The sequence below is a fragment of the Mus caroli genome, unplaced genomic scaffold (genome assembly GCF_978045245.1).
Source record: "Mus caroli unplaced genomic scaffold, Mus_caroli_1 scaffold_6, whole genome shotgun sequence".
NCBI classification, from domain to species: Eukaryota; Metazoa; Chordata; class Mammalia; order Rodentia; family Muridae; genus Mus; species Mus caroli.
The window spans coordinates 69,174,380-69,190,699 of record NW_028227261.1 but is presented as its reverse complement, the minus strand read 5'-3'; the positions used below and the strand labels follow the sequence as shown (position 1 = coordinate 69,190,699).

The 16,320-nt window shown below is 43.5% G+C and overlaps 1 protein-coding gene across 2 annotated transcripts in view; it reads left to right on the top strand.

Annotated features, from left to right (window-relative positions):
* Positions 1-16,320, top strand: part of Adamtsl1 (ADAMTS like 1) — a 367,312-nt gene that overhangs the window by 321,583 nt on the left and 29,409 nt on the right. For both annotated transcript variants that reach the window (XM_021160015.3, XM_029476026.2), the window contains 2 exons: positions 2,747-2,974; positions 5,710-5,844. In XM_021160015.3, the coding sequence (XP_021015674.2) occupies positions 2,747-2,974; positions 5,710-5,844 (363 nt within the window). The remainder of the gene's footprint in view (positions 1-2,746; positions 2,975-5,709; positions 5,845-16,320) is intronic.

The following is a 16,320-nucleotide window of genomic DNA, read 5'->3' as shown; positions in this document are numbered from 1 at the left end:
GTGGCCTCTAGGAACATAAGCTCCAGGTCCCAACCAGGCAGTCATAGGGGTGCTCACTCCTGTTTACCTAAGCAGTGCTCCCTCTGCATCAAACAAAAGGTTCCTGTCATCTGATTCCCTTGCCACTCTTGCTGTTCTCAAAAACAGCCTTTTGCTCCCATTGGAGACCAAAAGAAAGATACCCCAACTAAGTGCTATATGGAAGTAATTCACTGCAGTAGGAAAGAACCCTCAGTAATAATTTATAAGAACCCACTTTCCACTGTGATTTTGAGAGAAAAATAACTAGATTTTTTTTTCTTCAACTCCTTGACAGGGACTTTTCAATAACAACAACAACAAAAAATTTTAATGTAAATATTTGAGCTCAGGGTTCAAAAGCCTAGCTGGCTTGGGAGATATCATGATGTGCTTGCTCTCCCTAGTGGTGCTACAATGGAAACTTGGCTCTTCTGCCTCTCACCTGCATCTTTTCTCAAGGTGTGTCTGGAGATACCGGCAGCCTCTCTTTGGTGGAGTCAGGCCTTGTATCATCGAGATGAATCACTGTGTGTCTCTTCCTGGGGTGACAGGGCTTCGATATCAAAATTGGAGTTTCCTCCTATGAAACCTACTCTTCCTGAGCAATTAAGGCAAATAGTAGGGGCACAGGTAACTCCTCGGGGAGGTCAGGACCCCTAGGAGACCCTGTTTGTCTATTTGGGACAGTACTACATTGTCTGGGGACAAAATATAGCCCCAGCTCTGGGAAATCACTAGACTAAAAGTCTAGGTCTTTGGCTTTTCTTGGCGTTGGCCCCAGTTTCCAGTATTTGACATTCTAAACATTACTTGCATGCTTGCTGCAGAATTCTGTGGGCAAACCGGGCTGGGTGGTAAAAGAGATGAAGCTTCTGCTGCCTAGAAGCCTAGGAGTGGAGTCAGCCCTCCAAACCTTCAGTCCTTCAGCTCCTGCAGAGCCTGTACTCTGTGGAGCCTCTTCAAAAGGCCACCTAGGAGCTCTTGTCACAGTCTGTAAACTGCTTACCTGTCAACTTCAGGGAAACTTCCCAGGGAGCCCAGGTTGTTCCACGAGTACAGAATCTGGCTGCCAAGGATGAGCACCCATCACGTGACTATACACAGTCTCTCTGATGCTCACAGACAAAATATAAGAATAGATGGTGGAAGGGCAGAGGCCTATCCTTTGGGCCATTTTCTCTCCTGCTTCTGAGGTCACCACTTTGTGTTCTCTTGTTTTGAGAAGATAGCCTTTGTCTGGGTCACCCTTCTGACACTGTAACAACACATCCAAGATACCAACTCATAAAGAGAAAAGTTCCTGTTGGCTCACAGTTTTGGAGGCATCAGTCAGTTATCAACTGGCTTGTTACTTTGACTCAGTAGTTACATAACAGATCACCAGATAGGTGTGTAGAAGAGGAAAACTATACACCTCAGGGCCAGGAGGCAAAAGAGTAAAGAGGGTTCTGGGATCCCTGTCCTCAAAGGTGTTCCTCCCACAGACAATCTACTTAGGCCCACTTCCTAGAAGTTCTGCCAACCAGAAGATTGTGCCTGGGGAGACATGGGACTTGTGAGGACACAAAATCCAAATGAGAGAGACTGGAAAGATGGCTCCATGGTTAAGAGTGTCTGCTATTCTCACAGAGGATATGAGTTAGGTTTCCAGAGCCCTCACAGCCAGGAAGGTCACAGCCACCTGTTACCCAAGTTCCAGTGGAATTGATGCCTCTGGCCTCCCTCTGTAGATACCTGCATTCACGTGCTTATCCCCACACACAGATGAGCATGCACACACATAATCTTTTTTTTTTTTTATTGAAGCCATGGCAGCTTGAAAAATAGAAGCATGCTTCCTAGCAGCTGTCATTTGTCTAGGTCAAGAATGGATTTTGATGTTTTATGTCTTTTGGCTTTATTCTTAACATAACACCTATAGAAGCAATAAGTATATGATCAAAAAGATGCCACAACTGGCCTTTTCCAGGTCAAGAGCTGGCAGTGCCAAAGACCCAGCCTCTGTTTCTCTCAGTGTGTCACAGCCGCCCTGTGTTCATTCCACTCCTCAAAGGACCCGCTCATCCTCCTGCTGGTTAACATCAACTAATACTGCTTGGTTTTCTGTTTTATTTTTTCAATAAAACTATAATTTCGTAACTTCCCCTTTCCTGTCCTCTCTCCAGTCCTTCCCATGAACCTCTCCCACCTTCCCCCACCCTGCTACTCTCTCTCTCAAATTAAAGACCTCCATAAGTATAGCCTGCTCTGTCTGTACAATGTCACTTGTATGTATATGTCTTCTGGGCTGCCTAGTTGGTATCGCATAGCAGTTTGGCGGTCTTTCCTGGGGAAAACTGTTTCCCTTGCTCTCAGCATTCTGTTTGTCTCACTCAGTTGTAGGATCTTCATTTTTTATGAAGTATATACATTTAGGCTTTCTGCTTTATGAGGTTTTCTCCGAAGAAGTTGAACATCCTTGTAATTTGGCCAGTGCCCTTTACCAACTGCCACTGTTTCCTCCCCAGCTAACTGACCTACCCTTTCCTGCCTCATCTCTAGAAGTCTCAAAAAGCCAAAGCTCCAGAGACAGTGAGAAGTCCAAGGTGATGTTTGGTTTGGCTGAAGTACGTTAGAAGACGCCCAGGCAGATGCTTCCTGCAGGGTGGGCTGGGCTGGCCAGAGCCTCTAAATGTCCTGGATTCACCTGAACATTTGTCTGATGAGCCTATTTTTGTCTCTCTAGGTGTACCTGAAGCTGAAGTCACCTGGTTCAGAAATAAAAGCAAATTGGGCTCCTCCCACCACCTGCACGAGGGCTCCTCCCACCACCTGCACGAGGGCTCCTCCCACCACCTGCACGAGGGCTCCTTGCTGCTCACAGATGTGTCCTTCTCGGATCAAGGCCTGTATTCCTGCAGGGCAGCCAATCTACACGGAGAACAGACAGAGAGCACACAGCTCCTGATTCTAGGTAAAAAGCTTCTTAAAGTCACACTCTCGTTTGGACCATGGCGGTGACTGACCAACCCTCTGCCTCCCTTTTCCCTTACTGAATTCAGACCATAAAATAGAGGCAGTGTCCCTTTATCCATTCATCCTGCAGTCAGTGCTTCCAACATAAATAGAGTATGGAGCCAGCTGAAGCTGTGTGTAAGACCTGGCTCCACCTCTTGTTACTTATCCTTTGTGGCACTGGATGAGTTAATCACCCTGTTAAATCTTAGATGCTGTTCGCTATGGGACACCTGACAACTGAGGATTTCCCATCCTACTAGGGTCATCAATTGGAGCTGGCAGAAGAAAAAAAAATTTTTTTAATTCCCATGCTAGGCTTTTCTTTGAAGAGCAAATGAGAAACATGGATTTAAAAAAGTGTCATATATGTTAAACTTTTCTCATCTATTTCCAGGTAGTCTGCATAAAATGTTTGCATGCATGTCCCAAGCATATGAACTCCTTATTATAAAGTCTGTCACAGGTCCTTGTGTAAAATAATCATTTACTAGTAAGAATGGCCCCTGGCCACTGGCCACCATGATGTTTCCCTAGGACAGAGTTTGGCTATCTTGCAAGCTATAGCCTGCTTTGCCCACCTTCTGTTTCTTTCCCACTAAATTGGGTGCGGGGGGAGGTGACATTGAACAGAAGCTTCTGGGGGGGCCCTTACCCTTTAGAAGTAGTGGAATATTTAGAGCCCATATCCTGACTCTCTCGCCAAGAGAGAGCTTTCTTTCTAAGGGGAGGATGCAAAATGTGAGAAACAATAATGACATCCATGCATGTATACATCAACATACTGTGTACTTACACTTGGATTTTCACACCTACCACTGATGACATAACCTCACTCCTGATCACTCAGAAGCCAAGGGTCCAGTTGCATTTCATTCCACTGGTGGCTGCAGAAACCTCCAGACTTCATAAAAAGCCACCGAAAATTGGCTCAGAGGATAGAAGGATGTCATTTGTTTTCTGCCGGGTTTCATCAGCTGAGCTGGTATTCTGCAGTCATACTCAGTGATTGTGCGCTCTGGTAGGATTTTTCTCCCAGTAAAGATGACTCTTCCTTGTCATCTCTGATAGCAAAGATGGGAAGGCACTTAGGAGCACCACTGTGGCATTAGCAATGAAGTATTTTCTCTGAGCCAATTCTTCCTGCGTTCCAAATAGAGTATGATCATGAATACAGTGGATGAGCGTGATGCCTTCCCCATTAAAATCAAACCTCCTGGAGGAAGACGGTCTCTGTTCAGATGCTTTGATGGGCTTTTCTTTATTAAAAGTCTTAGTGTAGTTAACAAATCAATATGAAGGTATTTCTTTTTTTATCAGTGGTAATATGGCTTAATTCTTAAAGGGGAAATCCTGTGTGTCAAAATAAAATTTCATATCAAGTCCTGTGACTTAACTCCTAGTCTGAAAGCTCAACATGGAAGGGTGTGGCATTGGTTCTCATCCATCCATGTAGCCAGTGGACACGTCTGTGTTACCTTATGTAGACTCACATACAGTTTTAGGGGGAAAACGAAGGGGAATCTGCCCCTGAAGAATTTACATTTCCACTGGGAAGATAGAATAGGAACACACATACACACAAAGAATTGCCATAGAAGCTGTAGGAACAAAAGCAGAGGCTGACATTTGGTCCAAGGAAAATAGATTATTTCCTAGACAAAACTAGCCCTCCCTTTTTGCTTTTAATAAATAAGTAATGGAGGAGAAGAGGATTAAAGGCACTTTGACGATGGCTGTTTACTCAAAAAGATGTTTATAATGAAGCAGCTAAGGCCCAGTAGGATGTGTGTCTGCCTAAGTACAATGGCACAGCCAAAGTTCAAAATGTGGATTTCTAAGTGCACATTTTCCCTATAAAAAGGGTTGAATGATCTCTTTTTCATATGTAGATATATGATTCACAATTCACCATTGTGTCCTCTCTGTGATGGTCTTTGGCAAAGCCATAAAGACAAAAATGTTCCAGAAGTAGACATCATCAACACTTATTTATATACATGCTAACAAAATACCACGCACCTGGTAAGGCCCTGTCCAAATCTACCACTGAAGACTTCAGCCCTGACTCCTTGGAGTATTTTCCATGGCATCCCATAGAAACATTTTTGTGCCCTTTTTATATGCTTGGCCTGCTTAGCCATAAGAATTAGATCACTGAGCCAATCAACATCACAACTCGATTGTCTCTCACTGAAAAGGGTTCTTGTAGAAATCCTTTTAAATAAATTCTTGGATAGTATTCTATCTGTGGGGACAGTTACAAATTGCCTCATTCCTAAAGATATTATGAGTTAAGTAAAAAAAAAAAAAAGGTTAAAACTATTTATCTCACAACTTGGCATATAGTAAATGCTAAAATTTTCCTTTAAAAAAAATACCATCTTTGTAACATGTTTCAATTTATCTACATTGTTAGAAAGGCCCAGTGGTGGTGTGCTTTAAAGCAATATAAAGTGAGAACTCCTGAGATTCACAGGCCTGGTTCTTATTACAGACCTTGTTATTTCAGGCATCAAATATTAAGCTCGAACCTCACCTTCATAGGTACACCTTCCTTATACGAAAAATGAGGTTGCACGTTCATTGCTGCAATGCCAGTGATACGCACACAGGGGTGTATGCCTATCCTCTCTTGGCCTGAACATAGCATATATGCTCTATTCTCCTGATTCACCATCTGTCTTCTCCCAGATCCCCCTCAAGTCCCCACACAGTTGGAAGACATCAGGGCCTTGCTCTTAGCCACTGGACCGAACCTTCCTTCGGTGCTTATGTCCCCTCTGGGAACACAGCTGGTCCTGGATCCTGGGAATTCCGCTCTCCTTGGTGAGTCCAACCCTCTGAAACATTGGGCAACAATCCAGGGCTGGACAGGATTTATGGATGGGTGACTGCCTGCAGGTGGGAGGGAGGCAGCAGTGGGGGGTGGCCAACAGGAAATCACTAAATTGCCTACAGAATCCAGACTCACCAGTGGAAACTTGGCTGACTTTCCACACGAGGTGAGTGCGGCTCTCAGTCTGGGCTCTATGGTTTGTCTGGATTCCAATATGGCCCCTCTTGGGCTGATGCCATGGTCCAGACCCTCTCCTTCAGGGGTACTCACTGAACTCTGAGAAACGTGTAGCAATGAACAACCCTTTCTGTGTCTCCTCCCCACCATGAGCCCTCTAACCTCTTACTCTGAAACAGCAAGAATCAGCTTTTAAGGGCAAGGCTATAGTGCTTGCAGGCCAGAAGCCAGAAATTCTGTCTAGGCTATCACTCCCTCTAGAGAGTCTATAGCCAACCTAGATAGAGTTCCCATGGCAAAACCTCCCTGCCATGGAACACTGAGGACCAAGCTAATGCCTACACAACTACTGGTATCCAGAATAGCAAAGTCTTTGGCTTACATCTGAGCTCTGAGCTGCTCACTCTGGAATCATGGGAAAGACAGAGTGTGCAGATAAGAGAACAGGGAATGTATGGGAAATCTGTATGTCTTTCATTTGATTGTGCTATGACCCCAGGATTTATACTGGTTAGAGAGAAAAACCAAACTTTTTAATGGCTTTTTTTAAGACCACGAAAATGGGGAAATTCTTTACACTATGTGCGCCTGAATGTGATAACAGTAGATAGAATTATTCTCTTGACTCAAAATTTAAAGCTCCTCTAGTCTCCCACCCCTAAGTTTTACCAGTCACGCTGGCAATTAATTACTTATCTGAGTGGCCAAGAGCTTCAGTGGATTTACAGTTAGAAGACAAAGATTTTCCTTCAATTTCAATTTCCATTATTGTCTGAAATTAGTGGAGAGCCCTTATATCTTTCAGCAGATGGGAACACAGCTGTCTTCTCTCTTCTGGTCTAGGTAAAGGTAAGACATCCATCAAATCAAAAAGTGGCCCTCTTCTGCTCACTATTACATGAAGAACTTGGCATTATATTTTCCCATATCCTACTGATCAGAAGCCATGCAAGCTTCAAATGTCAGTTCCTTGGCTTACCAATGAGAAGCCTACTCCAAATTAAGTATGGACATCTTACACATCTTTGTTTTAGACTCCTTGTTATCCTGTTAGTTAGAGCCCAGTAACTAACAAAGGTCATAGCAGTTGCTAATCTTCAAGCTGAATGAATCTTTTGGGTCACTCAGGTACCATTCCACAAGCAGGAAAGGTTTGGGGACTCATACCTTTCTATGATAGCTGTAATTTCTTTCTCCCTTATTCTGAAATAATATTTTTGTCTCATTTTAGCCATGGGCAATAAGGATTTATTGTGCTTGCTGCTGCATTCCATTGCTAGTTTATGATGCTTTGTTACCTTAGACTGGTATTTAAATCTAACAGTTAAAACACCTTAATATTCCAGACTGCTCCATTTGAAGGAGACAGTGAGCCAGTGTTCATAAAGTCTCTGGGTGTAACGGCCAGGACCAAAGTCAGCGCTGCCCCAGCACTGTAGACCTAAGGGAGCTCTGTGCGCAACTGTGGAGATAAATCAGAGTTAGGAAATTGTGTCAAATGTCAGGTCTCTGAAAACTGGGGTTCCACAGGCCAGAGCCTCCATGATGCTAGGAAAATGTATGAGTAGCATTCAGATAGGCAGAATGTGGGAGAAATGGACATTGATGACTAGAAAAAAGAAATGAAAAATATGCCATGGATCCTGAGATGAACTGTGCAGAATATTTGTCAGGGATCCTTCTAGAACTAACTGTGCAATACCTTTGCTTTGAGCCTGACGATGGGCAGCTAGACTGGAATCAAGACTAGCAAGGCTCAGCCAGAGTTCACATCAACAACTCTGGTGCCCTCCGCCCACCTTGAGCTTCTCCTGCTTATCCAAATTAGTTCACTCATGTGCTCCCAGTTGGACAGGTCTCCACCTCTAGCTGGTCCTCTGGCTGGGCCCTCGGTTATAAGAAACAGGCCAGCAGGGCAGTTTCACACTGAGTTCCTAAGACATTAAAACAGTAAAGAGCATCAAATCGAGGAACATCTTGAATTCTGGACTGTGGGAAAAGCAAGTGCACTATAAAAAAAAATGCTAAGATGAATAATTAGAGATTTTTAACTTTTGTATTGTGTGTGTGTGTGCATTCGTGTGTGCGTGCGTGTGTGCAGTCAGATGCCTTAGAACTGGAAATATAGGAAGTTGTAATTCACCAGACATGGATGCTGAGACTCAAACTCAGATCTTTTGTAAGAGAACTGGCCACTGAGCTGTCTGCTCAGCACTTAGCTTTTCTTTACAAGAGGATGATGTAGTAAAAGAAATACTCAGGACAATCCATCTAGCACGCTGAATGATCAATCTTATTCTAAACCAAGATGGAAATGTGTATCTTCTGTCACTCAGGACAGGTACTAACTTGGAATTCATTACTATCCATGCCTGATCCACTTGATTTCATAGATGAAAGCCATTTGTCAGCACTGATGGAGCCAGCAAGTGGTTAGGCTCAAGTATTTCTTGGTGTCTGGGGCTAACTGCCTGTAATCTAATTATGCACTGTGGTACCACATGGTTTTGAGGCACGGGAGCAGTGGTTCCTGGGTTGTGGTTCTCCTCTTTCATTAAAGGAAGGGGATTAGGGAGAATCAGAGTCTTAAAAGCCATATCTCAGAGCTAGCTCTTATTTGCTGAGACTTGAGTGTTGAGATTCCAGGGGGTGAGTGAATCTATTTCCAGAAATAGACTGTTGTTTTAGTTAGATGGCATATTGGCATTGAGTCCCCTTCAAGCCACAGCTGCAGCTGATGGCATAGCACTTGAGTCTGCTCCTTAGGCCTCACTTTCCGTGAGTGTAACATAGAAAATTAGGACTAAGTCTCTTAGTAGGAAATGCCCACTGAATTCTTCTGTACAGAGAGAGGGTACAGCCTACCTAATCCATTGTCCTGAGCAACACAAGCATCACTTTTTTGGAACTTTGTGATAGTTGTCCTTTCTGCAGGAGGCTCAAGAGTATACCAGCTTCTCTAGAAGGAAGAGCCAGTCCCATGATGTGGCACTACCACCTTTGGTCCAGCCCTAACTCAGGGCCCCACAGTCTCCATTTTCAGAGCAGAAACATCTCAGACCTCTTCAGGGTATCTAAACCTTCTTATAACTTTGAATACAATGTTTTTGGAAGAATCACCAGGGACAATAGTATTCATTTATAGGGTAAAGTTATTTTTCTTAAATAACTTTAATTGGAGTTGTAATTATCATAGCAATATATCTCTATTGTATAACAAGTAGAAATCAAATTTTGAAAGAAAAAGAAATATTATCTAATGATTCAACCCTGAGGTATGAGTGCAAATACCTTAAACATCAGTGTGAATCCTTTATATATTTTACCTAAAGTTAACTATGTGCTGAACACTGGCTTTAAGGATTTTATCACTTAGTGATAGCCAACAAATATCTATGTCTCTAAAACTTTTCTATAATTTCACTTCTCATGGCTTCCTTGACAGAGAATTCTGTCTTAATCAATTCTCTGTTGGATTTTTGTGGTCTCTGCAGTCTTTTCACTATTTTAAAAAATAAGCATAATGACTTTTTTCTGTCTTCATGTGACCCCTGTTTACTTGGGATCAATTCCTAATGGCAGACTTATTGTGTCAAGTCCTCATACTGTTTGGGGTCTTACTATGCATTATCTAATTTTCCCCCAACTAAGTTGTATTCCTCTTGTACACCCATGAGAACTGAATAAGAGGTCCCATGTCTCCAAAGTGTTATCTCCATAGGTTATAATCACAAGGTTTTACATTCATCACTGTAATTGTAGTGCACAATGCCATAAGGTACAAGAAACACTATTTATAAGTACATCCTTATTTTTATTCCTTTTGCAATTTAATAAATTTTCCAGTCTCCTAATTTCATTTAGGAATTGCTCATTAGTGTCATCTGTTCATTTATGACAGTTATCCTTTTTATTGATTTATAGGACATATATTTATGCATGTTTAACCATTTGATAATCGACATGAAACAAATCACACATAATCTAAATTGGAAATTTGCTCCTATGTATGGCAAACAGACTGAGCATACAGCATTTCCAAGGTTTCCTTCCACACCTTTGGTTTTGTTTGTTGGGTGCCTTCCTGGCTTGATCTCTTTTCCTTCCACCCCTTCACAATCACTCCTCGGAACCTTGCTCTCTCCCACCTCACCTAACCACTGATTAATCTGCTCTCTATCAGAGTAGGCAATCTCACTGTGCAGTGTTACATAAAGGGAACAATGCCATTGGGGATTTGACTTCTTTTATGAATATTTTTTATTTGGGGAGTTACATACACACACACACACACACACACACACACACACACACACACTTCCTTCATCCGATCCTGCTTACCCCCTTCTTGACAGCTAGGACTTCTTCATTATCACATCATTTAGCCTCATCTATGCTACCACCTTTGTCACTAGAGCACATCTCCCTTCACTGCCTAGCACTCTGTGTATGGATATATTATAGTCTGCTTAGTCACCCACCGATTGAGAAACAGAATGGTTACTTCAGCTTTTAGTTATTAAAAATGCAGCTGGCATAAAAATTCATGCGTTAGTCTTTGAATGGACATATGCTTTCACTTCTCCTCACTAAATGCCTAGGGGAGACAGGCTATATGACATGGCAGGTGTGTGGGTAGGACTTTAATAAATGGCCACACTGCTCTTCACAGTGGCCCATTACTTCATACTCACATCAGCACTTTGTGACATTCTAGATCCTCCAAGTCCCCAGCAAAGCTTGATCTCCTTGCTGTCTAGGTTTTAGGAGGACAGTAGTGATCTTGGTATGGTTCACATTTATATTTTTCTGATAACCAGCAGTGTTGAGCAGCTTTCCCTAATTACACCCCAATTCCTCTGGTGAAATACCAGCTCAGATGTTTTATCAATCTTTTAAACTCAGAGGTTTCTTCACTTAGAATTGAATCTTCAAAAATCTTTATATAATTTGAAAGTTAGATGCATGGTTTTCAGATATTTTGTACTGTGGCCATCATTTCATTCCCTTAACTATGTCTCTGAAAAGTGGAACACTGAGACCTTGGTATGGTTCTCCTTCATATGCTTGTTCTGCTATGCATTAAACTTATATTTAAGAAATCTAGAAGACACCCAAAGTCTTAAACCTATTTGATGGGGGTTCATTGCAGAGTTCTAAAAGCTATTCATTTTGTGAACAGAACTATATTGTTATAAGTTACATCCATTCACCAGCCTGCGAGTTGTCCTCAGTAGCATCCATGCCACAGAATAGAGTTGAGTACTCACGACTGAGAGGCCCTGTGGCCCCTGCGCCTAAGGCATCCTTCTTCTGGCCCCATGCAGAAAGCATTTGCAACACATTATTAACTGCAATGCTGAGGTCTATAATGGGAATCACAAATCCTGCTTCAAAGTCACAGTCTTTCCACTGTCATTGTGCCCTATCACTGAGGCATCCTTCCTAAGATGTAAGACCCTGAAAGACTTAGAACATCCTACCAGCCGGGCGTGGTTGCGCACGCCTTTAATCCCAGCACTCGGGAGGCAGAGGCAGGCGGGTTTCTGAGTTCGAGGCCAGCCCGGTCTACAAAGTGAGCTCCAGGACAGCCAGAGCTATAAAGAGAAACCCTGTCTTGAAAAACAAAAACAAAACAAACAAACAAACAAAAAAAAACCCAACCCAAGAGGAAAACCCTGTTTTATTGGCCCTGGATTTTCCCCCAGATGACTCCAGCAACAAAATACACAGATGCCTGTGTGTGGTTGTGAAGTTGGCTCAGGCAGTAAAGTGTCGTTCTGCCACCATGAGGACCTGAATTTGGCCATCCAGCATCCATATAAAAAGCAAGGTGTGCTGGCATGTGTCTGTGGGGGTTGGGGGAAATGGATCCTTGAGGCTTGCTGACTACCTAGTGTGGCCAGACTAGTGAGCTCCAGGTTCACCGAAACTCTGTCTCAGAAAATAAGATAGGTTCTGAGAAATGCATCTACATGCATCTAGCTTACACACACACACACACACGTTCTCAACCTTCTAATGCTGTGACCCTTTAATATAGTTCCTCATGTTGTGGTGACCCAATCATAAAACTATTTTCATTGCTACTTCATAACTGTAATGTTGCTACTGTTATGAATCATAATATAAATATCTATGTTTTCCAATGGTTTTAGATGACCCCTATAAAAGGGTCGTTCACAAAAAGTGTTTGCAACCCACAAGTTGAGAACTGCTGCTCTTAGAACACTCTCTCCTTTGTCAGTGAACAAGCTCAACTCCATAGACCTTACAAGCATCCCTGCTAGAGGCACGTGGCCCATCCCCACAGGAGCCATTTTCCCATGCCCAATGATTTTGCAAAGAGCAGGGAAAGCCCATGACTAGTCTATCCTCAGTGTTCCTGGCCCTTCTCCCCTGCAGGGCTCCAGCACACACCCAGCTCAGACTACAGCCTCACAGCAGCACTAGCATCCTCTCTGCATCTCAGAGCCCATCAGGCACCAGGACCAAGGCTCACAGACCATGCTCACACAGTTGTGTTTCCACACTAACCACCTGTCCACACTTGCACAGTTTCTGGACATTCATATCTCTGCAGACAACTGCAAAGCTCAACTGGCCCAAGACTTCTGTTTAGAGCAGTGGTGATCCACAATCTCATCCTAAACGGTGAACATTGCTTTCTCTGGCACTAAGTTAGAACTGGGCCATTCCAATAAAGAATGTCACACCGGTGGGCAATCCAAGTCCACCATGCATGAAACATACAAAACCCAGAGCTGGAGTCTACAGATGGAGTTCACAGTGTTAGTGTGTAAACACCAAAAAGTAGACAGGACCATCAGGGAACAGTTCAGAATGTGGGAAGGAGGTTGCCTCTACAACCAGAGGAGCTCTTAAAACTATGATCTGTGAGCATCGATGTGCAGTAAGCTACTGAGCATGGCTCATGTCTGCTGGAAGAAATGCCAAGTACATCCCCAGCATGGGGGAATGTGACTCGTGCGCTCCAAGAACAACAAAGAGTCCACGGTGGCTGGAGTGGAGTCACAGAGAGAAGAAATGGGGGCTGGAGAGCCGACCAGATAGGCAAGAAGGCAGAGGGCAAATTTTGTAAGGCCTTGTAAATGGTCACATTAAAACAACAGAGAAAAAAAAAGTCTTTAAATGTCCAATTTATAAACTGACTCAATATTGCACTGAGCATCGTGAGCTTGTCCAGGACTAGGCAAAGGCAGGCAGAAGTGATTTCTTTTATTAGAAGCCATGTGGCCAACTGCATGCTGTACAGCTAACTCTAGTAAACCAGAGGCTTATCAAGCTGGCTCCGGTACAAGCCAATATTCCTGAGTTAATTTGACTCACATGTGTTGGGCACCTGCTAGCCTACCTGGCCTGAAGCTTCAGCAGGCACGTGCCTGACCGTTTCCTCCCTCTGGTAAGAGGGGCCCAAATGGATAATCGAACCACCTGGGAAATTTAAAACTATTTCAACAAAGACCAATTAAGCTAGACTCTCTGGGGGCGGAGCTAAGCATCAGTACTTTTAAAGAAATTATTCTCAGTGTCGAGTGGATTTCCAAAGTCACCTCCCCATTCCTTACTACATGCTTAGAGTGGAAAAAATGGAATATGTCATCTTTTAGAATAGTCTAACTCAGCACACAATTTCTTTGCTGTTAAAAATCTAACACTGTATGTATCCCCTCTCCCCACCCTTATTATTGTCTTATACAATAACTCCATTTCTGTCCAAATACTCCCCTGGTCTTTGCTATTGCCTTGAGCTTTCTTTTCCCTAAATACCCTCTCCTGACCTCAAACTAAATCCTAGAGGTCTTTGTCCCTGCCTGGAGTGATCACTCTACACTGATCACCTAGGCACCTGCTCCACACCAGAGCTGGGCAAACTTCTCTTGTAAGGAGAGAAATAGGAACTCTTTTTGGCACTGTGTGTTGTACCTGCCCCTGTTTTGCCTACTCTATAGAGTAATTTTTGCTATGCAGCAAGTATACTAAAGAATATGGTTGTGTCCCATAATAGTAAAACTGTATTTCCCAATTCAAGAGTCAAATCTACGGACAACCTTCTCTGAGTCACTTAGTATTACACTTAGTATTACACGACATTTCATGTCTCCATCCTGTCTCTCGGCTTGCTTCCAGATCCTAGGGAGAAAGGAAGCTCCGTTCTCCAGCATCTTAAGACAGAGGTTGGTAGCAGGGTCGTAGTCCTCCTGAGTCACCCCATCTCCCATTTCTATTTTAATTGCAGCTTTCCCATCTGTCCCCCACCTCCACCCTCGCCCTTAGAAGCGCACTTCCTGATTCCCCTGGTATAAGCTGTATCAGGCACTTCCTCCCATCAATTCTGAGGAAATGCACGCTATGACATCAGTGATGTCCTAGGCCACATCTGTTAGGAAACTCGTTTCGTGGTGATCCTTGGGAAGACTAAGATCATCACTACTTCCTCTCCAAAGATAGCTGTGAGAACAACAAGACCTGGAGGCCAAAGGTTAGGTAGAAATTAATTCACAATGGGGACCCACCCGAGAGGTGTCAGGGAAAGTGATGCAGAGGAAGGGCAAGGCAACCTGAAGGGCAGGACCAGCATCCTTGATAAGGAAAGCCAGTGCAAAAAGAAATTTATCCTGACCCTCTTCAAAGAACAGTTGGCATCTGTTTCCTCGTTTATACTGGGAAGCTGAGATTTCATGCCACAAGGAAGTCATGTTTTGTTTCCTGAAGTATTGCCCACAAGGAGAATATGCTTTGCCACGAAGAAGAAAGACTGGTGGTTGTTTTGTTGTTGTTGTTGTTGTTGTTCACAGCCTGTGTTTATTTATTTTGGTCTCTTTTTTAAGGTAAAATTTGACGTGGATAACAGAGCCCAATAGGGAGGAGATGAAGCTTAACAGCACAGACTGTGTAAAATGAAATCAGTATTTCAAAGAGTGTTTATGGGGAAGCCATGGGAAGAGTACAGCAGTTCTTCAGACTGGAATACACAACCATAAATATAAAAAGACACCAAAGCATAAGTGACATTTAAAATAGCTGGGCAGAGAGAGCAAGGCAGTAAATCTCCCCCACTTGCCACTGTTCCAGGCCATAGCAAGTAACCAGGCATGGACTTATTTTAAGATTCTAGATAATCAGGAAATGGAGACCTTGAGAAAATTCACTCACACTTGCTCCTGCCCTTTCTTGGCACCAAGACAGAATTCCCAGGCCACTGCCCTTCCTAGTGTACCCAATAGGAACGATGTGAATGAGTCTGGTGTCCCCAAAATAGACAGGTATTGAGAGGCCACCAGTGGGAAAATGGGGAACTCTACACTTGCCCTAATAAATCCTTCCTCACCATGAAATGGCTCTTGAAAACACCCCCTCGTGTTCTGTGCCCCCTCTGTGTCTGTGTGGTGCTAGACTGGCAGGTTTACAGCAGCTGCAGGGCCCAAGGGCAAACTAGAGAAGAAAAAGGGCAGGATTGTGTCTCAGGGTTTGTTAGGATCTGTGAAAGGAGAGACAGACCCTCCTGCCTCAGTTCTCAGCCAGCTTTATAGAGGAAAAGGCGCCTCCATTGGAAGGGCCATTTCTAAATGCACAGCATCTGGTTCCTCACTGGGATAAATAACCCAGCCCACAGAATTGGGCTTGTGAGACTTAAATGAGAAGCTCTGTGCAGTGTGCCTAGCTTAGTGCCCAGAACAAAAATTAAAGCTAACATGTGTTGCTTTTTGCCCTTTGTACTTCTGTTATCATAAACCCAAGAGTCTATTCTCTTCTTCACTGTGGCCTACACTAAGCTCTTTCTTGGATTTAGGGACAGTTGCTGGCTGCCATGTGTCAAATAGAGGGCCCATGTGTGGTACCTTCTGGGTAGGAGCACAAAGGTCCTGGCCCATGTGTGCCCTTAACATGAAGGGACTCTTTGGATTAAAAAAAATCAGCCCATGAGTGATAACAGTAATGTAATAGAAGAAGAATGCTAATGTAATAGCAGTGTAATAGAAGAAGGAGACGTGAGGATGAAGCAGCCACTCTGGAAATTAATAAAAGACCAAGGCTGCAAGGCTTTGGTCCTCTCGTGAAAGACTTTTCCCTTCCATCCTCTAATGTCCATGCTGCCTAATGGGGCCCTTCCCCTCCATTTCAGAACATGGCACGGTGATCAGAACAGGCTCTAGAACCAGCAGGCTTGGGTATGCTACCTACTGACAGCTGAATAGCCTCAGACAAATGATTCAAGCTCTCATGCCTTAGTCTATTAACTGAAGACAGATGGTTGCATAACTTTT